Source organism: Hippocampus bargibanti, linkage group LG18 (genome assembly GCF_051943395.1).
Source record: "Hippocampus bargibanti isolate YZ-2025 linkage group LG18, ASM5194339v1, whole genome shotgun sequence".
Lineage (NCBI taxonomy): Eukaryota > Metazoa > Chordata > Actinopteri > Syngnathiformes > Syngnathidae > Hippocampus > Hippocampus bargibanti.
Window position 1 is genome coordinate 5,436,950 of NC_142751.1, and position 23,432 is coordinate 5,460,381.

Sequence of the window (23,432 nt, forward strand, 5' to 3'; positions counted from 1 at the left end):
AAGGGAGTCCGAAAAAATATCGATATAACCGGGACTATCGATATATCCGACCCCGTTTGCATGTAATTTTCTCCGTGCGTGCATAGAAATAGTATCGATATAACCGGGACTATCGATATATCCGATATCGATATAACGAGACTTTACTATACTGTCAATACTATAGTAGATATAACCGGGACTATCGATATATCCGATATCGATATAACGAGACTTTACTGTACTGTCAATACTATAGTAGATATAACCGGGACTATCGATATATCCGATATCGATATAACGAGACTTTACTGTACTGTCAATACTATAGTAAAGTCTCGTTATATCGATATCGGATATATCGATAGTCCCGGTTATATCGATACTATTTCTATGCACGCACGGAGAAAATTACATGCAAACGGGGTCGGATATATCGATAGTCCCGGTTATATCGATATTTTTTCGGACTCCCTTGAATATTGATATAACGAGACTTTACTGTATATCCAAGTTTTCCTTAGGGGTGAGTGTGTTCGTAGATGGTTGTTCGTCTCTGTCTGGCATATGATTGGCTGGCAACAGGTTCAGGGTTTCCCCCTCCAACTGCCTGATAACAGCTGGGATAGGCTCAAGCACCCAACGTGTAACTTGTAAGGATGAAGCAGATCGGAAAATGAATGGATGAATGAATGAATTCTGAAAGTTAAAACATACAGAATTTCAAATATAAGTATTTTTAAGTGAATTACTTCACATCAAAACCATGTAAAAAAAAGAAACAAAATATGAGTGGTATACTGTATAAAAATTATTTTACAAATTCAAATTTACAACGCACTGAAGTTGAAAATGAAACAAAAAAATGTAACCTTTGTCACGGCATGTCATTTACACAATTGAAATTTAGGGCCAATCGGGGCTACTTTGCTATCTCAAAATTCCTTTCACGAAATTTTGAGGTCAAATTTCTGTCACCAGTTTTTGGCAGAATGACTTTGGGTTATGCAAGCGTATCTTTGTTGACTGTAACCGCCTCTCAGCAAAAACAAAGGCCACATTGGTACAGAAGGAAGTCCCAACGTAAAAATCACGCTTCAGCATTGGATGGCGCAGGAATTTTATTTTAGGAATATCGACGGCATACTTCTCGCTGTCACTCACCACCTATTTTTATGATAAAACACCCTCACAAAAAGCTTGGAATATTAGGCATGCGGGTGACATTTTTAGCTCAAATGAACTGTAACCTTGACGGATGACCTTTACAATCACCTTCTGTGAACTCTTGAATGTTCCGTGCTTTTGGCGCAACATAGCTCTTCTCAAACAAGGTTCTCAGTGGCAAAATTCACAAATCATTTGTCAACCAATACATTACTAAGCGGAAATGACAAATCCCAATGGCCTTCATGCTGATAGAATAAGAAGAAAAAGAATAAGAATAAGAATAAATTTCCTTTTTAAGCGCCTTTCAAAACTCTCAAGTTCACTTAACAGTCACTGTTAGATGTTTTTCTGCGGGTGAGCAGCGGCAGCCACACGCGCCAGCGTTCGCTCAACCCGGCAGTAACTCAAATAGATAGCAAGCTAGCTAGGTAGCGAATAGCAAGCTAGCTAGCTAGCGATTTCATTTGTAGTGTTTTTTTCCTTGCCTTAAACTGCCATTGTTATCAATTTTGCTCATATGTTACCTAGCTAGCTATTTGCTATCTATTAGCTATCTGGCTGGCTGGGTGGCTCCTCGCTAGCTATCTAGCTAGCTATCCATTAGCTGTCTGGCTATCTAGCTGTCTGTCTGGCTAGCTATCTATTAGCTCTCTATTAGCTATGTATTAGCTCGCTAGCTAGATAGCTGTCCATTAGCTGTCTGGCTATCTGGCTATATCTAGCTACCTATCTATTAGCGATGTGTTAGCTTGCTAGCTAGCTTGCTATCTATTTGAGTTACTTCCGGGTTGAGTGAACGTCGGCGCGTGTGGCTGCCGCTGCTCACCCGCAGAAAAACATCGAACTGTGACTGTTAAGTGACCTTGAGAGTTTTGAAAGGCACTTAAAAATGAAATGTATTATTATTATTATTATTATTATTAACTGAATATAAAAAGTCTACATACCCATGTTCAAATGCCAGTTGTTGTGACTTCTCTCCAACATATCAGATTCAAAGTGGGCAGCCATGTACAACACAAGTGGGGGGGGGGGAATCTTCAGCAGAAATTATGTGGTTGCAGAAGTATGCACACCCGAACTACAATACTGTAGTGACTGTGTTCAGAGTTCCCCAATTCCCTTCATGTTCATGTTATTTGGGAATGAAGGACATTGAATAAAATTCATATTTTCAAGCGTGTGCTTGATTTTGGCAGGAGCTTGAAATTTTGGGAATAATTCCCTTAACCTTGTAGAAGTGTGATCCCTCCAACATCATGTCGGCAAACACACCTCATGGGGAAACAAATGGTCATGACGGTCAGTCACACTCACGCAGTCACACGCATAATGTGTAGTGAATTGCGAATTATTGCCATTATTACAATTTTCCAAGAATTCTTTCACTTCCAAGCATTTTCAACAATTGTATACTATAATGTCCGAGGCTTTTTTTTGTTTGTTTGTTTGCTTGTGGTAAAACTACTGTGTGAATTAGAATGCTGAACTTCAGACTAATATTGTATGTTGTGCGCTTGCTAGTACTTTATTTTCATGTTCGAAACAAACCCAATAATTAGTTTATGCTAATGAATAGCATCGGTGTCTCGGAATTATAATCCTTAACCTACGGTTGGGTTTGTTGCGACCCAAACTTGGGGCAACAAAGAAAGAGAGATTGCTAAACGCACGCTAAAAGTCTCATCTTGCGATATTTTAAAACAGCTCAGAGCCCCGAGCATCAAATCCGGATACGGAATGCCAAGGCGACAGCAAATACGACATTCATAACCCAAGTGGAATAGCTGGCTTCAGTGTACAAAAGCTCTCGCGTCGTCTGGGTGCTGACAATGTCAAGAATGATGTCGGCCTGCGTGCTGATTTCTCATGGTGAAGATTCATGTCACCGCGCCATTATCAACATGTGTGGCACCTCTTTGAATTCTTTGTCAAGGGCGTGTATTTAATTGTTCCATAAGTCTCACCCACTTTAGTAGTCCCCTTGTTTTTTTTCTTGATTTTTTAAGCCAACGGTTGTGCCTTGGAACAGTTTGAAAGTTAATAGAGAGAATGCATATGCACAGACACTCCACGATATCACAGAAAAAGTCCAAAATGTAAAATTGAAATGCAAAATCGAATGTAATAAATAAATAAATGTCCAAAACTAGACACCCGAAAAGCATAAAAAGTAATAACAATTCAAAAAGTCAAAAGATTTAAGCATCACAAAAATGAATAGTTGAACCGCTAAAGGCAAGTTGAAAATGAGTGAAAGCGAAACTTTGAGATAGAAAAAATGAAAGACCAAAAAGAGAAATACATTCAGAAAAGGAAAAATAATAAAAATAAAATCAAATGAGTTTTTTTCTTTATAGCTGCATTGAAATTGTTCCCACAGAGATGTTTTGTTTGTTAAAAAATACAATAAAAATAAAACAAAAACAAGCAAAAAACACTCAAGGAAGCTGTCAAGACATATATTTTGAAGAAGATGACATAAAGCTGTCACAAGATGACTACCGTGTAGAAAACAAGGAAAATGAAAGACTGATAAACAAAAAAAAAAAACTGAAAGCCATCAATCACGGGGCCCACATCGGCTAACAAACACACCCACGCTGATTGACAATTTTTGAACTCTTCCTTTAGCCTATCACACACATTTTTGGAATGTAGGATGATACCGCAAGAAAAGCCAAGCATGCAACACCCACAAAGTAAGGCGCAGGACTAGAATCAAACGCACAGCCCCTGCATTGTGAGGCGGATGTGCTAACCAGTCGAACACTATGCTGCCAAATGGAAACATAGAATCATGAAAAAATATAAAGCAAAGGAAAGAATACTTAAAAACACAACAAAAACATGAGCATTCAAAAGAAAACTAAGTTCAAAGGACGGCACAAAATATTTAAAAAAATCGTATTTAAGGGAATTGAAGCCATTTTACAAATTGTGGACACAACTTGTCCGGAGACGTCGGTTGTCCTTTAAAATGACACAAAATATACCTTACATTATGTATAATGAATGTTCCATTGTATTCTAATTAAAGACATAAACTGTTCTATGTAATAAAGTTGTTTTATATACCTTTGTGATGGTCGTTGATTTAGTTGCCTCTTGATGATATTTGAGTGAAGTTGCTGTGCTTTCTCTGTGATAATACCCTCACACACTGTCCCTTGCTTGCTGCTTTTCGTTCATCAAAATCAACAGAAATTTTTCAACCTCTTCTATTGCCTGAGACCGTTTTTTGATGATCTTTTTCTTCTACTCAATCGTAATTTTCTTTTGTGTCCTCTTCGGCTGAACACTAGCCTGTGGTGGGGTCCTTTTCGGTCCCAAAAAAGCAAAAATATGCACTCGATAAGAAACAACGTCTGCACTGAGTGCACTCACAGAAAGTGGGTGGAGAAAAATAGTCCGGCAGCCATTTTGGCGCTCAGTGTGTTTCCTGAAACCTAGTTTGTGTGCCAAGATTATATTCTCGCGAATTTAATGTTCGTAAGGTGAAAAGTTCTTTAGCTAAAGCGTTTGTAAGCCGAGGTATCACTGTAGTCGTTTGTCTCTATGTGCCCTGCGATTGGCTGACAACCAGTTCAGGGTGTCCAGTGCCTCGTACCCGCAGACGGGTGGGATAGGCTCCAAATGGATGGATGGATGGATGGATGGATGGATGGATGGATGGATGGATGGATGGATGGATGGATGGACCAAGGTGTACAGGTAGATTTCTGACCCTTGTAACACATGATGGCTGAAATGTGATTGGTTAAATACAGTGAGACCTCAACTTACAAACACCTTATCTTACAAACTTTTCGTCTTACAAACGTCAAATTTATGAAAATTAAACCTTATGATAAGCCCTATTTTCATAATACACACCCACCCATCGTCGGCGGAAGCACACGACCGAACAGCACCAGAGGTTAAGTTACCAACAGTACTTATGGAAGGTGACTGTCCTTCCATAAGCATCAACGACCATCAAAAAAGTCAATAAAACTTTATTTTACAGCACAGTTTATTTCTTTAATTACAGTCCTCATGTAATGCGCCTCTCTTTCCAAACAGCAATTCCCTTTGACCTTCGACCTCCAACGCCATTCCATCAAGCCATAAATGATGTAAATAAAGTGACTTTATGATACAATGCAGTGTATTTATTTCATTACAATACAATAGCACATTTATTATACATAGAATAAGGTATGTTGTGTGTAGTTTTAAGGCTTATTTAGTTGAAAAGTATATTTTATGGAGACCCGGGAACGGATTATTCCCATTTTAATGGTTTCCTATGGGAAACTTATTTTTGAGATACACACTTTTCGCCTTACACACTCTGTCTGGGAACCAATTAAGTTCGTAAGTTGAGGTCTCACTGTACTTAAATACGAAAACACACACCTGGGAGCAGTGCAACAGGTGAAAAGTAATGAAAGGAAACTGAAAGACAATTTGGAATTATTTAATAAGAATTCATGGACAAAATATAATTAACATCAGTCCGTGATTCAGATATTTTTAGGCCAGTAGAGAAGTCTTTGCCATTGGATACAAAAAAAGGCCAAATGCAAGGGCTGAAAATAATTTCACCACAAAAAAAATGTATTTATATGCCACTTTTACGACCACTGCAAAACTGTAAACCGTTCATCAAATATAAGCAATGAAACTAAATTGCAAAACAAAAAAAGCTGAAATTAAGAAGAAAACTGCAATTTCCTGATGAAAAGTGCAGCCCCCTCAACCCCCCTTGACTCCCTTCCTACGTGATAAGCTAATACTGTTTTAACTCTCAGTTGGTTCGGATCAACCGCTGAATGTTGGCCACACCTATGAACAAACTAATAACAACGCTGTCTTTTCACTATGCCTTTTGTATGGGGCTCACATCAAACCCGCAGGTGTGACAGGTTGTAAAGTATCTTATTTCGTATTTTGGTTACATTCGCGCAACACAGGCGCTGCAGAACAAGCCTCACTGAGCCAAATGTGACGATGCGACTGTTGATTTCATGGAATATGGTGATTGGGTTTTCTGATCCCTGTTGTATGTGCAGTTCTTGCTTTCCTTGTGATGCAGTTGATTGGTATTTTTGGGAGGGGGTTTACTCACAAGGAGGACAAATTGCTCAGTGACGAATAGCAAATCACCATGTAATTGATGATTTGCTAAATTACATATCTGACAAAAAGACGCCGTCAAGCCACATTCTTGGGATGGTAAATTAAGGCGTCGGGAGTGGAGTCATTACATTGGCCCATTTCTGCCCGCAGGGGCAATCGGTGAATTATGTTTAGGGTGGAGCCTTCCTCCCACGAAGAGAAAGAGTGAACGCCCATTGATTGTGCTGGTCACGTTCTACAACAGATCCACAATAACTGAACATTTGTGTTTATAGAAATTAACCACGCGTGGGGCGGTGGTTGTCTTTTCAGTTCTGTTTTATTGTCGAGTTTTTTTTGTTGGTCTACTTATAAGAGACATTTACTGAATTATACGTTACATTACTCCACGTAACTGGCTTTGGTGGCTACACCCACTCCAAAAGACTTACAAAGGAAACTATTTACTTATTTTGAATGTAGGTGGAACACATACTTTGAACCAAATGTCAGACCTACTGTTTGTGTTCAGGCATGGGCGGCAGCCGATTACATGAGATATTATTATTATTATTATTATATAATAATAATAATAATAATAATAATAATAATAATAATAATAATAATAATAATAATAATAATAATAATAATAATAATAATAAGCCAGCAAGATAGCCAGCCAGCTAGATAGCGAATAAAACCAATGAACAATATTGACTTTAAGGACTACATAAATATTCAATACAGCGTTAGAAACCTTAGACTCTCTTCTTTCATCAGAAAAAAATATGTACGTACTTCTTAAGTTATATGGGTCTGGAGTTATCTGAGCTTGAAATGGGGGTACAATATAAAATATAATACATATTGATTTATAACGCTTTAACAACAGCTGAAGCTGGAACAAAGCACTAACATGGACAAAAGGCAAATGCTGCCCCCTCGTGGAAGTGAAAATATTGACAGAGGTCTGACCGGCACCAATATCATCATGAGCGAAAAAAATAAAATACAGTTACTGCAGTTTTTGACTCGCCGGGGGTCTCCCTAAGATTGACCTCTTGGGCAGTTTTTTACTCCAAATGACATTCCTGAAGAAAGCCACCAAATTTGTTGCGATAATATTGGCTATGATGCCACCAAGTACATTTGTTCAGCTGCGGTAACTGAGGTGAGTTACATCTTGATCTAATGACAGTCATAACTGCTGAAGGTGTGACCACAGATCCTCTTTCAAAAAACAACAACCCAAAAACAAGTTTTAATTACTCTCTTGTAATAAGTACAGCCTTTTGTCATAATAGCTGTGTGCTACATTCAGGCTCATTTGATGTCATTACACCGCTCCCAATTCCAAAGATGTATAACTGCCGCAGCCAAGATAGCATGTCCCACGTGGGCTTTGACCACTCTTGCAAATGCTATTACTGTACTTCCTTCATGTATTTAAGTACTGTCAAATCTAGAATAAAAAGAAATTAATTAAAATAAATTGCTGGGGAGGTACTGCAGCACGCATGCACTGTTTTGAAAGTGATTTGAGCAGGTGTCGGTTTAAGGAGGGAAGCATGGCGAGAGAGCGTGACTGCGGGAGTATTATGCGGCGCAGTGTGTGACGCGATAGGATGTGACGTATGTAAATGCGACATCATGTAACCCAAGGCAGGATATGACGTATCAGGAAGTCCAAAATGTAAACAAAGATTACAGAGCGATGTTTAGAGATGTGTGTATGGCGAATTACCCCAACAATTTGCTTCTACTGTATTTTTTTTACATGAATAATCCGCTCTCTGAAAAGACCCGGATATCTGTTGAGTGTACGTGCGTAAATGTGTGTGAGGCAAAGACATGTTTGGGGAAATTTCACTGATTAATGGCACCTGCGAAACGAGCTGATCATGTGATACCCGGAAATTGTAAAGCCTTTTTAAGAGCACGTGCAGAATAAAGTTTTTGTCGAGTTCCCAGACCAATGACTGACACGGCTGTGCATCATTCTCGTGAGTACTTTCAATTGCTACGATAAACTACCATTTTGGTTACTGTTAAAACGCTACGACTGCTGACAGAATGACTAGCGCTACATACCACTACGTGTATTTTAATTTGGCTAAGAAACCTCGCACCTCGATTGTCAAGATGGACTTTTACAAAGTGCTGAAGCAGCTGCACCACAAGACCGGAATCTGCTCGACGCAACTAGCAAAATCAATGTCTTGTTTTATATATATATATATATATATATATATATATATATACACACATATATATATATCAGCCGTCACACACACACACACACACAAGACACACACACACACACACACACACACACACACACACACACACACACACACACACACACACACACACACACACACACACACACACACACACACACACACACACACACACACACACACACACACACACACACACACACACACACACACACACACACACACACACACACACACACACACACACACACACTTCACTTTGCGGTCAAATGCTATTCTCAAATAGGGTTGCCTTCCGTAACAACCTTTTCTATCGAATGCTTGAATGAATACAGTACTCATATCACTAACGAGAAAATGTTCTCTTTGAATGAGTGAGTGGCCCTTAAAAGGACCTTTAGTTTGGATCAACAATTGGATGCAAGCATTTAACCGCCGAAGCCATAAAGAGTGCGTCCTTGTCTCTTGAGAGCGTACACCACATCCATGGCAGTCACGGTCTTCCTTTTAGCGTGCTCAGTGTAGGTGACGGCGTCACGGATGACATTCTCCAGGAAAACTTTGAGCACACCCCGCGTCTCCTCGTAGATCAGCCCGGAGATTCGCTTGACGCCACCACGGCGAGCCAGACGGCGGATAGCCGGTTTGGTGATACCCTGGATGTTGTCGCGGAGAACTTTGCGGTGACGCTTAGCTCCTCCTTTTCCGAGACCTTTTCCTCCCTTTCCTCTGCCAGACATTTTGCTCAGTCGTTCAAAGGCAATGAATGTTCACACTTGCATTTTGCGTCGTGAACTTTGTATTGTAAGACTGCGGACCTGAAAGAAGACGGCGCACACACTGTATCAAGTGGGTAGGGGGGGGGGTGTACGGGGGCATCACTCAGCAGCGGTGCCTCCTGCACGTCAGTAAGCATCCTCCGACGTCCTCGTTTAACATTTGCATGAATTAGAGCATCATATGTTACATTATAAACAGTTGTACTTTTCATCGTTTGAGGGCACGGTAAAGATCGATCAACATTGCTTTTCCTTGGTGGCTGGTGCTCGGTGATGTCTGTGATTGGCCATCTGAAACGGGAAAACGGTTGACCAGTCAGCGAATAGGTATTAACAGCATACAATACCGTACTGTACTCCGCTTTTGCGGAGTGTGATCATTGTTTTGTAATCTTATGCGTTTCATTTTCGATTTTGATTAATGAAAGTCTTCGCATGGTCGTTGGCTTCGTGTGGTTGTTGGCTGTACGAACCGTTTTTGTGAAAGGATCCGGGTTACAAATTCACAGTTCGCTGAAGGAAGAAAACAGCTATGGCTTCAGGCCATCAATCGAAAGAAATGGGAACCCCAACATCGCGGAGAACGAGTATGTGTATCATTATTAAAATGAAAAGCAAATTAGTGACAGCTGATATCATCAGACCAGAGTAACCACTGGGAAAGTGGATGCTCTCTGTACACATAAATAAATCCATATACATAATATTTGAAAAAAAATTGAGCCATAAGAGCCGGACCTTTTTAGTGAGCCGAGCCAAAAGAACCGGCTCTCTGAAAAGAGCCGGAACTCCCATCACGACCGCAAATACCGTAATAGCTTCTGACTAAATCATAAAGGACGGTAGGCCATGTGCACCGTCAGCATACAATCACAATTTAAGGACAAGGCTCTTTACGGAAGAAATGGGTGGCTCTGAAAAGAGCCGATTTAGTGGTTGGCTTTCACTTGGACTTGGCTGCCTTCTCGGTCTTCTTCGGCAAAAGCACAGCCTGGATGTTGGGAAGTACACCACCCTGGGCGATGGTGACGCCGCCGAGAAGTTTGTTGAGTTCTTCGTCGTTGCGGACCGCCAACTGCAGGTGGCGCGGGATAATTCTGGTTTTCTTGTTATCACGAGCCGCGTTGCCAGCCAACTCCAAGATTTCAGCAGTCAAGTACTCGAGCACGGCGGCCAAATACACCGGAGCACCAGCACCAATACGCTCGGCATAATTGCCTTTACGGAGAAGCCTGTGAACACGTCCGACTGGGAATTGAAGCCCAGCACGCGAAGATCGAGTCTTCGCCTTTGCTCGGGCTTTACCACCGGTTTTTCCACGACCTGACATTATTAAACTATTTGATGACAGATATGATTCAAACGCTGTATTCAGGATTAGTAATGCTCAAGTCCTTATATATAGAAACCATTGCGGCTCATTGATTGGTCGGTTGAAGCAGGGAATTGGTTGTCCAATCACCATGGAGGTGGAACCCCGCTTTCTAAAGGTCTGACGTCATGGTTCATGTGGTCACTGAATGACGAACGAACGTCTTCAACGCCATAAAAAGGACATCGTTAATGTTGTACCGTCACGTTTAAAAATCTATTGCGTTATACGCATGACCTAAATTCAAGGCCATTAAAATTCACATTAAAAGCATGTTTATTAAAAGCAATGATGCAAACACGATTAAACGTGAAAATATGATGCATAAAAGACGTTAAGGTTCAGGTCATTTACAGTCTTTGCCCAAATGTTTATTGATACGTACTTCTGTGTAAGATCTCAGTCGTACAGGTGCAGAAAAAGAATTGAGACAACCTATAGACAAGATTGAGCGTAGAATATTTTTACACTCCATTCAAAGTAGTCTGGACATAAAGAAACCATCACAAGCAAATGAACATGGGACTCTATGACACCTGTACTTGATTCTCAAATAGTATTTTTCACAGGGATCGCAGCCAAGGGAAATTAAAATAGCGGAAATGAATGCACCAGATCTCAGCCAATTTATCAGCCTGTGGAAGCGGAGGTGGCCACTGGAGGTCGCCATTTTGTGCCTGTTTCTTTTGGGTGAGAGATTAATAATAATACATTTAATTTCTAAGCGCCTTTCATTTTCCCCCAATGTTTCCTCAAAATGGCACATTATGTAATCGATTGCAAACATGTATGCTTTCTCCTTCAGAACTATTTGAATCATATTCATAACTGGATGAGTAACAAGAAAGCATTTTGTCCGAATCGGAAGCCATTGGTTTGATTCTCCAGCAATGCAGGACGTCTTGGCGTGACGTCACAAACTGTGGGCGGGACTTTCGCAGCTCATTTTCTTTGCAGATTTTGGACACTTTAAGTGACTTTTATTGGTGTTTTGCATTTGACTAAAAACATCATACTGCGTGTTTTGGGTATTTTAGATGTTACAAAACTTTTTTTTGTGTCAGGAAACCAAAAAGTGACGGGTCATCCTTTAAGTACGGCAAGCCTAGTTACTATACCTGGTTTCTGAAACAGTTATCGCACATCTCTATCGGAATACGTAGGTGGCTCTGAACTGCACCACCAGAAACGTTGACTCTTAGGCGGAGTTGCGTGGCTCTGAAAAGAGCCTTTGGGATGTTATTGATAGTGATGACGGAACAGCGCCGTTACTTTGAACTGGTGTACTTGGTGACCGCCTTGGTGCCCTCAGACACGGCGTGCTTGGCCAGCTCACCGGGCAGAAGGAGGCGCACGGCGGTCTGAATCTCCCTCGAGGTGATGGTAGAGCGTTTGTTATAATGAGCCAGACGCGACGCCTCCGAAGCGATTCTCTCGAAGATGTCGTTGACGAAGGAATTCATGATACTCATCGCCTTGGATGAGATACCGGTGTCGGGATGGACTTGCTTCAGCACCTTGTACACATAGATGGCGTAGCTCTCTTTCCTTGTCCTCTTTCTCTTCTTACCAGGCTTGCTAGCGGACTTTGTGACAGCTTTCTTTGAGCCCTTCTTGGGCGCGGTCTTGGCAGGTTCGGGCATTGCGGACGAACAGCCGGACAACTGTGTATGGATACCACTTAGTTCATTTGGTGTATTTATAGACGCGCGATGCAAATATAGTGGTGAAATCGCCTCTCGCCGATTGGCTGACACAATCTACAGACCTCGCTCGAATGCGTCGTTGTGTTTTCTTTGGTTGAACGCATGCGGACCTGAAAGAGGAACAGTTAATGCAATTTGTCGACGAACTCGTTGACCCTTCCGTATGCGTTCATGAAGCAAAAATATTTGTTCATATACTATATAGGTAGTTATATTATTTTTTTTGAAAGAAATTGAACCGATAAATAAGCAAAAAAATGTAGACATTAAATTAACGTTATTGTAATTGTATAAAATCACGTTACAAGTGTATGCGTTTTTACGCACATGTCTTGAATAAGAAGTTGTGACATTAAATGTGTTTTTTTCGTTTATTTGTAAATTAACGAATGAATGAATGAATGCCCGCTAATTAATTAAGTAGGCAGATTCCTAACTAGCTAGTGTATAATGGCTCTGTTCTGTCAAATCAGTGGAAGTCCCAATTAGCTAATGTTCAGAGGTTAAGACACAGCATGTATTAATTGACTGTGGCAAAGATGGAGGTTTGGGAAACAATGCAAAACATCAGATGAAATATGAAGCTACATTACAAAGGCTTGTACAAATTGCATTGCCTTTTCTCCAAAATAACAGATTCAAATGATTTTCGTGTTACTTGTGTAAAACTGTTGAATTCCAGACGTTCCATATCCACTCAAAAGACTACTGTTGACAATAAAACTGTAGTCATAAAAAAATCTCTGTTCTCAGAACTTTGGCCAGGTGGTGCTTTTTAAAGACTTCTCTAATTGTGTTTGTGTGAACATTTGCTCTGTATATATTTATGTTCAAATAAAGCTGTTTAACAAGGAAACAGTTGCGAAAATATTTATTGTGTTATCACTTCACAGGGATGTAAATGCATTGCATTTTCTGAGGCTTTTATTTTTAACATCTTGCCTCTGTGATGTTTATTTTTTCTTACTTGCATTTCTTAACAGGTTGTATATACATATTCAATTCATGCAATATTATGATTGACCCATTCTGAATGTTTTGGTCTTTATTCCGAGATGCTTATTGGGATGTTTGGGAGAACGCTGGTCCAAAAATGTACATAACGCATCCTCATCTTCTGTCTTACATAGTTCTTGTCCATCTTATTATTGATCTCCAGATATTGGTCTCCATTGGTAAATTTAGGCCAGGTGGCAGGTACGCTCAAGTCTCCATTGTTGGGATCTCTGTGGACATAAAGAAACCATTACGAGCAAATGAACAGGGGACTCGATTACGTGATTTTTTTTTTTTCTTCGTGAGTTGTTTTTGGTCACAAAAAGTACCCAGTTTTTGCAAAGTTGGTCCAGTAGGCAATCATGTAGCGAGCAAGATCACGGTGGCGAGGCCAGTATCCCAGGGGTGTCGTGAGAGGTTTTCCAAAGACATACTGGAGGTCATCCGCATGGTCGGCACCCACCCAGCTCGGATATGGCCTTCCGATTCCAGCCATACGGTTGGGCTCAGTGAAGAGATAAGAATAGGTGCGACCAGATCTTTTTCGAGAAAAAAAGAGAAAACGTAGAATAAGCACTAAATTGTTATTAAAGTGCATTTAAATTGTAATTGTAACTCAAATTGAAGCTCGAGTAAAATTAACAAACTGATAAATTTCTTTCTACTATTTACATCCACAGTGATGACTTTAAATAAGGACAACATGATTTACAAGTTTTGTGGTGATACAAACATTTCTCTGGACGATTCATTTCCTTTTGACATGCAAAGAAAATGTGCGATGCACTTCATAACATAGTGATTTGGCATTTTTTTTTACACAAGAGTGCTTAAAATGTGTATGAAACTCAGAGTTTCAGTTTACTGTTGAACAAAACAGACAATTCTACTTTGGGCATAAAAACAAACAATATTTTACCTTAATAAATCAATTTAGTTTCTTGTTAACACAAAAACGCAAAACGGAAGGTAAGAGCATCATTGTTGCTATATAGACAGACAATGTGGAAATGTGCGCACACTCTTTATCCTTAGCAAAAAAAAAAGACTGATACTACTGCTCCATGTGGATTCACTTATTAATTACTCTGTTATATCTTTTGTATGTCTTATTCTACATTGCCCCCAGTTTGCAAGATATGCACACATGAAGGCGCAGCACAATCTTTAAGAATGTAACCATCCCATGTTTTATAAAGTACGTACACTATTATGGAGTAATATTTTTCTTTTTAAAATGTACCCTCCAATTTTTCTTAGGTTGGAATGAATTGTCAACAGATATAAGATATCATTGAGAAGAACAAGTGAAAGCAAAACTGTACGCTTACTTGGCATTAGCGGCATGAAGGTAAAGGGCAGCCTGCGTAGGAACCAAAAAGATGTAATCTGTTCCAATATCCACAACTGTTCTCTTAATGTCTTCCTTGCTGGGATTGGATCCCCATGGTGAAGTGTACAAGGAGAATGCTTCATCCAGACCAGCCTTGCCCTTCTCTCGAGTATATGCACCCAGGAGCCGCTTTACGTCATCACTGGCAATAGGAGGGTGCAAGAAGGAAAGTCAGATTAGACGATATGATGTCAATAGCAGAAAAAACCCCAGACAGAGGTTCTGAAATACAGTGATACCTCAGCTCACGAACTTAATTGGTTCCCAGAAAGTGTGTAAGGTGAAAAGTTTGTCTGCCGAACATTTATTTCCCATGAGAAACCATTAAAAATGAGAATAATCCGTTCCCAGGTCCCCATAAAACATAATTTTCTTCTAAATAAGCCTTAAAACTACACAAAATATACCTTATTTTACGTATAATAAATGTGCTATTGGATTGTAATTAAACAAAATAAACTGTCGTTTTATTTACCTTTGTGATGGTCATTGATGTACTTGCCTCTTGATGATATCCGAGTGAAGTTGCCGAGCTTTCTCTGCGATAATACCCTCGCAAACACTGTCCCCTGCTAGCTGCTTTTCATGAATCCAAATCAACATAAATTTTTCAACCTCTTCTATTTCCTGAGACCGTTGCTTAGACAACACAGAAACACCCTCAGCTACACGTAGCAATGGTTGACTTAGCATACTGGTACTGGGACGCTAAGTCACACAAACGCACACCTTGTTGGTGTTTTTCGATGATCTCCTTCTTCTGCTCAACTGTAATTTTGTTTTGTGTCCTCTTCGGCTGAACACTAGCCTGTGGTGGGGTCTTTTTGGTCCATTAATAGCAAAAGTACGACACTTGATAACAAACCACGTCTGCACTCAAAGAAAGAGGGGGGGGAAGGGGTAAAAACCTTGTCTGCCAGCCACCGTGGCGCAGTTTGACCCAGTGGTTTGGTGTTCATCCGCCCAAAACTAGTCCGCCAGCTACCGTGGGGCTGTGTGGTTTAGTTCGTCCGCCAAAAACTAGTTCGTCAGCCAAGACTATATGCTCGCAAATTTAATGTTCGTGAGGCGAAAAGTTCGTGAGCTGAAGCGTTTGTAAGCCGATGTATCACTGTATGTGGAAAGTGAGACTTTGGATGCACTACACCCCACCATCATGGATTTGAAATAAAGATGCAGAAAATATAAAGTCACTTCATCAATAAGGAATTATAATCATCAGCCCACGGAAAAATAACCGCAGCAAATCCTTACATGGGGGTGTCGACAAGGTGAGAGTTGATTGAAGGGATGTCTATTGCAGTGAAGACATGTCCATCCATGTCATTGACTCCTGCAATGTAATCGATATCGGCGGCATTTTGGAACAACTTGGAAGGTGCATCGGGCAGGAAATCCCCATCAATTACAGCTGATAGGACCAAGTTGTTTACGAGGGGGGCTGAAGAAAAGAGAAACACTTAAAACATGTTTCCTCGTGTGCAGTTCAAAGTACGTACATAACTCTAAATTGCAATACAGAGTATGTGGTTTAAAAATATTATTTCTGATCAATGATTCTAATTCATTTCAAAACAATTTTCTTCACAGATGTCATGATGCTAAAAGAAATGTTAAATAATTTTGTGTGTTCTGGATTTTGGATGGGAGAAAGGTGCACATTCCTCCCCATCCAAAACAGAGTTGGGCGACCACTAATTGATTGAGACTGATTGAGAAGGTGATTGCAACCACCTGGGAATGGCCAATTGCCGCTGGGATCTGATTGGCCAGAAGCTCAGGTGAAGCACCTTTAAAACTAGACTGAGCCAGTCACTTCGAGGAGGAGGAGGAGGAGGAGGAGGAAGAAGAGGGACAAAGGACAAGCTGGAGAGCAGTGTTACCTGGGGCCTGCCGAAAACTGATATCAACTTCAAATAAAGAAAACTCACAATACCCTTCCTGCATCTGGCTGAGTGAACTTTTATCAACTTTCCACCTGCTTGCTGTATCGCCGCACGACAACAACATTGAAATAATCAGAATCATTCCTGTCATTTGTTGATCCAATGACTTTGTATGATTGACTGACTGATTTTGAACAGTTAGTTTTCTGGATCTTTGCTGCAAGAGTGGAATGCGCCATAGAATACTAAGTGACCCTACTGGGATTTTGCAAATGTGGGTTTTAATTCACTCGTCCGTGTACCCTGTAACTTGATAACACGATAAACTGTCCACTGTTGTAACCTCCGTCCCTGAAAGGGTTAATTGTGTTAAAAGCTTGTGACTTTAACTTACATCTGGGGCAGCATTAAAATAAATAAAAACATAACAAAATAGAGGTTCTTTAAATTACACGTGTGTGTTCTGTGACTTTAGGAATAAAATACATTTGGATTAAATTCAGCTTCCTTGTTTATCCACTTATTAAGTAAAACCCATCAATATACAGTATGGATATTCATGTATAAATAACATTTTTTTGGAAGAGATTGGATGTTCCAAAATTGAAGAACTTTAATGTTTACCATCTAATAAATGACAGAGAGAATAGACTTAGCACAATATTTCTTACTAATGTCTACATAAACAAAAGTCAAAGTTAAATAACAAATAATATGACAACATTAATTGTCTGGCTGTCTGGCTAGCTATCTTGCTGGCTAGCTATTAGCTATCTATTGGCTTGCTAGCTAGCTTTCTATTTGTCTTACTATTCTATTTGAGTTACTTTCGGGTTGAGTGAACGCTGGCACGTGTGGCTGCCACTGCTCACCTACAGAAAAACTTATCCTGTGACTGTAAAGTGACCTTGCTAATTTTGAAAGGCGCTTGTAAATGAAATGTATTATTATTATTATTATTATTAATATGGCCACTATTAGTGAATCAGCAGTAAAGTGAGCTGGGTTCTTTACCATCAGGCGAGCTGTCCAAATTGAGCGGGCCAGCTTTTGTGAGGAGCACGGGATCGGTCATTTTCAAACAAGCCGCCATCCGGTCATCAATGGGACAGTTGACCTTAAGAGCAACCTGGGGAGAAGGGCGAAAATCATTCTGTCACTATTTTACAGGCATCAAAACAAAAATGACATCAAAGGGTTACACAGTGAAGCACAAAAACAGTCAGAGAAATGTTATGTGCACCTCCTCTGCGATCTTGCGGGGGTTCTTGATGATCCCCCAGGGGCAAAGAGCAACACCACTCTGGGAGATGGCCCTTTTGATGATGCCTTTGTTGTGGGGAGTGAGGGTCTGTGAATGGACAAATGTCAAAATAACTTTAAATGTATTATTTTCCGGGTAGGAATCCGTATGATGAATAATGAATATGTTTGGGCTGCGTGGTGATGAGGTTCTGCCACCGTGAGTGGAAAATATGATGCCGATACAAGCTGTTCAAGACTGTAAAGACAGACTTTAATTTCTTCAGACACGAGCTGCTGCTTGAGTACAAGTGCTCACAAGCAAGTCGCCTATTTTGTCATGGTAACATGAATCATACTTGAATCACAGCAGTGGCGGGCGGAGTTTGTACTGGCTCATTTGCATTAGACTGGACCGCTAATATTTCAATAGCGCATGGGTGTCAAACTCATTGTTTTGCGGCGGGCCACATTGTAGTTACAGTTTCCTCTCGGGGTGCATTATGAATTTGGAGAAGCCATTCGAATGTTTAATCCCTCCACTTATTACATCTAGAGCGCACAACAACTTAATGAATAACTAGTTTTCAAATTTCAAGGCAAAAATAATGACTGTTAGTCTGGTTTACATGGGACAATTTGAAATTTTTGGTTTGGACTTTAGCAAGCGTCATGGAATTTCACAAGTATGATTTGCTTTCGCGGGCCGTATAAAATGATGCGGTGGGCCATATCTGGCCCCCGGGGCTTGACTTTGACACCGGTGCAATAGACCTTTCAAAAAAAGTGCTATGGAGTTACAGTAAAGTCTCGTTATATCGGATATATCGATAGTCCCGGTTATATCGATACTATTTCTATGCACGCACGGAGAAAATTACATGCAAACAGGGTCGGATATATCGATAGTCCCGGTTATATCGATATTTTTTCGGACTCCCTTGAATATCGATATAACGAGACATGGAACTGTATAGTGCCACTTAGCAGGTTTTTTTTGACAACGATACTAGTGCAGCGTGTTCTACCGGAAACAAATTCCTTGTGTGTTCTACATACTTGGCAATAAAGATGATTCTGATTCTGATTCTGATTCTGATTCTTTACTGTAATTCGTTGTCTTTGGGGTATTTTCACGAAAGATTGCCACGCACTTTGACATCAGGGAACGGTGTTCATCGAAAAGTTATTCTGTAACATGGAAAATATGCTACAGTAAAAGTTACACAAAGCAGAATTGACACAATACAGGTAACATGCGAGTTACGACCGGGTTCCATTCCGACAAAACGGTTGTAAGTCGAAATCCATTCAAAATGGCCGACGTGAGGTTCACACGACAGGATAGTATACAATGTTAATCTGTTGTTTTTAAGCAACATTTTCTATTGAATACTACTATATTCCAAACTGTTTACAGTTCATTTATAAATGTTATAACTTTTAGTGTCATTTGTATCCCACCTCCACCTTGAATTTCTCCGTCCCACCGACAGCACACCTCACAACTGTCTTACAGTCATGATACATGTCTTGCACCGCTCTGACATACTTTTCTGTCACTCCAGACTTCCTCATGCAATACCACAGCTCTTCTTTGGGCACCCTGTCATACGCTTTCTCCAGATCTACAAAGACACAATGCAATTCCTTCTGACCTTCTCTCTACTTCTCTATCAGCATTCTTAAAGCAAACACTGCATCTGTCGTACTCTTTTTTTTTTTGCATGAAGCCATACTGCTGCTCACAAATGTTCACTTCTGCTCTTAGTCTAGCTTCAACTACTCTTTCCCATTGTTTCATTGTATGGCTCATCAACTGTATTCCTCTGTAGTTAGTACAAATCTGCACATCTCCTTTGTTCTTAAATATTGGCACGAGTACACTTTGTCTCCATTCTTCAGGCATCTGTTCACCATCTAAGATATTGTTAAAACAAATCAATATAAAATAAAATGTTTTTCTACTTCTTTCTTTCCTTTCCTCTTCCTTTCATAACTTTGCTGCTGTGTTACTTCCGGGGAGAGATTTGATTTGTTGCTGGCGTGAATGGCTGGCGTTGCTCACCCGCACAAAAAAAAAGTTCTTATCCCGTGACTGTAAAGTGTCCTGAGAGTTTTGAAAGGCGCTTAGAAATGAAATGTATTATTATTATTATTATTATTATTATTAATTTTATAAGCATCCCACCTGGAAGCTCACGCTAGCGCCACCTGCAGACTCTCCAAAGAGAGTGATGTTGTCTGGGTCTCCTCCAAATGAACGGATGTTTCTGTGGACCCAGGCGATGGCAGCCTGCTGATCCCAGAGACCATAGTTCCCTGTCAAAAGACAAAGAAAAAGGAAATCGTCAAATTCCAACTTTGTGACCAAACTGTAGCATTGGGAAAGACAAGCTAACAATTGCAATGGCGATGAAATCATGTCCTGGTCAATAATTTACTAGCCTGGTAGCACTTTGCATAAATCTGCATCCAAGCAAGATTTCGTTTCACAAAATGGTTGGTGACCCAGTTGTCATGCCTCCACAAGAAGAAGAAGAATCACCAACTAGTACCTGGTAAACTAGAGTCTCCAGTGCTGAGGAAGCCCAAAGTACCCACTCGGTATCCCAGGGTGACTACTATGACATTTCCTCTATCTGCAATCTCCTGACCGTCGTACAGATAATTATTCAGGAAGTTAGCACCCATCGACCCCCCAGCCAGGAAGCCGCCTCCATAGATCCAGACCATGACTGGAAGATTCGTTGACACTAGGAAGTAAAGATAATTAGAATTCACTTATGGCTCATTAGGCTTTGGGCAGAATTGTTGCTGAGCACGGGCTTCTCTTATGACTTACCCGATCGGCCATGAGGAACCCAGACGTTAAGGTAGAGACAATCCTCACTTCCCCTCGTGTCAGACATGAGTAAGTTCAACTGAAGGCACCGCTTCCGGTATTCAGTGGCCTTCAGAACACCTGATCATCAGCATGTTAAAGTTATAATACTGAACTTCTGTGGGGTCAAAACATATGAAGTCGCGGGGAGTGCTGGAACCTACCCCAGCTGTCTTTGGGTAATAGGCAGGGGACACCCTGATTCGGTTGCCAGCCAATCACAGGGCACACAGAAACGAACAACCATTTGCACCCACACTCCCATCTAGGGACTATTTGGAGTATTCAATCAGCCTGGCATGCATGTATTAGGAAGGAGGGAGGAGACCGGAGGACCTTTAGATAATCCCCGCAGGCATGAGGAAAAACATGCAAATTCCATACAAGAAGGCCAGAGCGGGGATGAAACTCACAACCTCTGCACTGTGAGGTGAACGCGCTAAGCGCTCACTTATCGGGCCTTTCATATATACAGTGATTACTTGCTACTTCGCGGTTCACTTATCGCAGTTTCAGTGCGAATAACTGACTGGGAGGTTTTGTACATGGCTGTAGTTTGATTAGTTCTCAGCGCTGACATCACTCAAATGACAGCACGGTATCTCGTGGTTTACAGCCATGTGGATTGGCGGTGCATCTTCTAGGCCCACTTAGAACCCCCCACTGTCTTATCATGTGGGTTATTATTATATAACTATACTTCACATATTTTTGTCTTTTGCGGGTTGTCTTGGTCCCCATTAAGTGTAAAAAAATGACTGATTATTGTAATGACTTTTTTCTCTCTCTTTTTTTTTTAGTTTAGTTGAATGAACTCACCGTCCCAACCAGGATGACGCTGTGGTTTCTCAAACCTTCCGGGAATGTCGGCAAATGGAATCCCTTTAAAGATGTCCATATGGTGACGGAACCCTAGACGGATGTTCTCGCCCTCCACCATGCCGCCCTCGGTGTACACCACCCCAAGCTAAAGAAGCAAATGACCATCAGACATTGATGCATTTTGGGAGTTTGCAAACAGTTAAATGATGTCTTGATATGGTTCTGATTTTGGTCAAAAGGCAGGAAACATCCATTGTCTCACAGTTGTTCCTTAGTGGTACCATGCACATACATTTAGGAATACAGTATATACAGGTATATATTTTTTTATGATGATCAGAATCAGAATCATCTTCATTGCCAATTATGTAGAACACACAAGGAATGTGTTTCCGGTCGAAAATGCTGCACTAGTATCATCAGCAAAAAAATTGCAAAGAGGCATGATGATATTGGAGCAGCGTGTTCTACTGGAGACAAATTCCTTGTGTGTTCTACACACTCGGCCAATAAAGATGATTCTGATTCTAAATCAGTTGCAGGTCACATCAAGACATTCCACTTTCTTTCGCAACTGCTGCCTCCAATAACTTTTAAACATACTGTATTCTGCAAAAAAAACATATGTGTGTGTGTGTGTGTGTGTGTTTGTGCATTTTGTCACTTACAGAAGTGGCAGACACCATCTCCAGAAAAACAGCAACGATGACCAAGATCCCCAGCTTCTCCATCATGACCCAACTGAGATACTCGATGATTGGGCACTGTGCTTTTATAATGTTGACACTCCCCCAGACCCACCTATGAACGTGTGATTTGATTTTTTTTCTGCATTAATAGTGATGTGGAGCAAGGGAAGTTGACACAGCTGTGTTTTTAACTCAAAGTCACATTGCGTAGTTAATCATCACACCTCTAGTTTTAAGAGAGATTAACAGCATCTCTGCCAACCTATATATTTTGATGACACGCCCGCCTCACAGTGCAGAAGTGCAGGGTTTGATTCCGACGCTGGCTTTCCAGTAAGGAGTTTTCATGTTCTCCCCCAGCCTGTCTGGGTTTTCTCTGTTTCCAAAAACATGCATGGCAGGTTAAGGCTAAATTGTCCCAAAATGGGAGTATGAGCATGAATGGTTGTTTGTCAATGTGTGCCCTGCGATTGGCTGACAACCAGTTCAGGGTGTGGCCGGCCTGCTGGTTGATGACAACTGGCATCTGAACCAGAACACCTGCAAACCTTGTGAGGGTAAGCGAAATAGAAAATGGATGGATGTGGTTCTTAATCTTGTTGGAGGCACCGAACCCCACCAGTTTCATATGTTCATTCACCGAACCCTTCTTTCATAAAAAAATAAAATGTTTTTTTTTTTTACTGGTGCCCAAAATTAATTGTGAATTAATATCACTTTGTTCAAATCACAAAACCAACACAGTGCATGAACTTGTGCTGTGTTTTTGTATTCCTATCTCCATGCAACTTAAAGTAGTGTTCCTTCATTTTTCAGGTGCGAGACTAGAGTTGCTGAACTTGGCATCATTGCAAATCATGCAGATGGGACGCTGATTCCCGTCACGTTCCGTGATACATGGAAATCCATGTTTTACATATTCCTCCGACCACTTTCTTTTTTTGCCCGACATAGTAAGCATGGATTAAAATATTCGGGAGTCTCACTAGTCTCACTCAGAATCATATACAGCCATTTTCAAGCGGTTGATAGGGGGTCTCACTCTGCTGCATAAACCAGTGACATGAAAGCGGCCCGGTAGGAAATCTCAGGGCAGAACGCTTTCAATTACTATGCCCGCTAACCGTAGACTAGACTGACGGGTAGACCTCTGCGGCGGAGGATCCACCAA

At 40.8% G+C, this 23,432-nt stretch overlaps 4 protein-coding genes across 4 annotated transcripts; all 4 read right to left on the reverse strand.

The window, feature by feature from the left end:
- Window positions 1-8,563: 8,563 nt before the first annotated feature.
- On the reverse strand, window positions 8,564-9,919 carry LOC148884373 (histone H4). The gene has a single exon (XM_089020512.1). The coding sequence runs from the start codon at window positions 9,230-9,232 to the stop codon at window positions 8,921-8,923; it is 312 nt and encodes a 103-aa protein (XP_088876638.1). The 5' UTR covers window positions 9,233-9,919; the 3' UTR covers window positions 8,564-8,920.
- Window positions 9,920-9,952: 33 nt separating this feature from the next.
- Window positions 9,953-11,574, reverse strand: LOC148884374 (histone H2A). Its single transcript, XM_089021258.1, has one exon. The coding sequence runs from the start codon at window positions 10,599-10,601 to the stop codon at window positions 10,215-10,217; it is 387 nt and encodes a 128-aa protein (XP_088877384.1). The 5' UTR covers window positions 10,602-11,574; the 3' UTR covers window positions 9,953-10,214.
- A 9-nt stretch (window positions 11,575-11,583) lies between these two features.
- Window positions 11,584-13,052, reverse strand: LOC148884375 (histone H2B 1/2). The gene has a single exon (XM_089021259.1). It carries the CDS (start codon window positions 12,284-12,286, stop codon window positions 11,912-11,914), a length of 375 nt encoding a protein of 124 aa, XP_088877385.1. The 5' UTR covers window positions 12,287-13,052; the 3' UTR covers window positions 11,584-11,911.
- Window positions 13,053-13,203: 151 nt separating this feature from the next.
- LOC148884376 (bile salt-activated lipase-like) lies at window positions 13,204-22,395 on the reverse strand. Its single transcript, XM_089021256.1, has 11 exons — window positions 22,241-22,395; window positions 21,570-21,717; window positions 20,712-20,831; window positions 20,425-20,622; window positions 20,058-20,188; window positions 17,868-17,975; window positions 17,639-17,753; window positions 15,993-16,179; window positions 14,677-14,880; window positions 13,675-13,884; window positions 13,204-13,575 (listed from the first exon to the last, which is right to left on the reverse strand). The coding sequence occupies exons 1-11, from the start codon at window positions 22,304-22,306 to the stop codon at window positions 13,395-13,397; spliced, it is 1,668 nt and encodes a 555-aa protein (XP_088877382.1). The 5' UTR covers window positions 22,307-22,395; the 3' UTR covers window positions 13,204-13,394.
- Window positions 22,396-23,432: the final 1,037 nt, after the last annotated feature.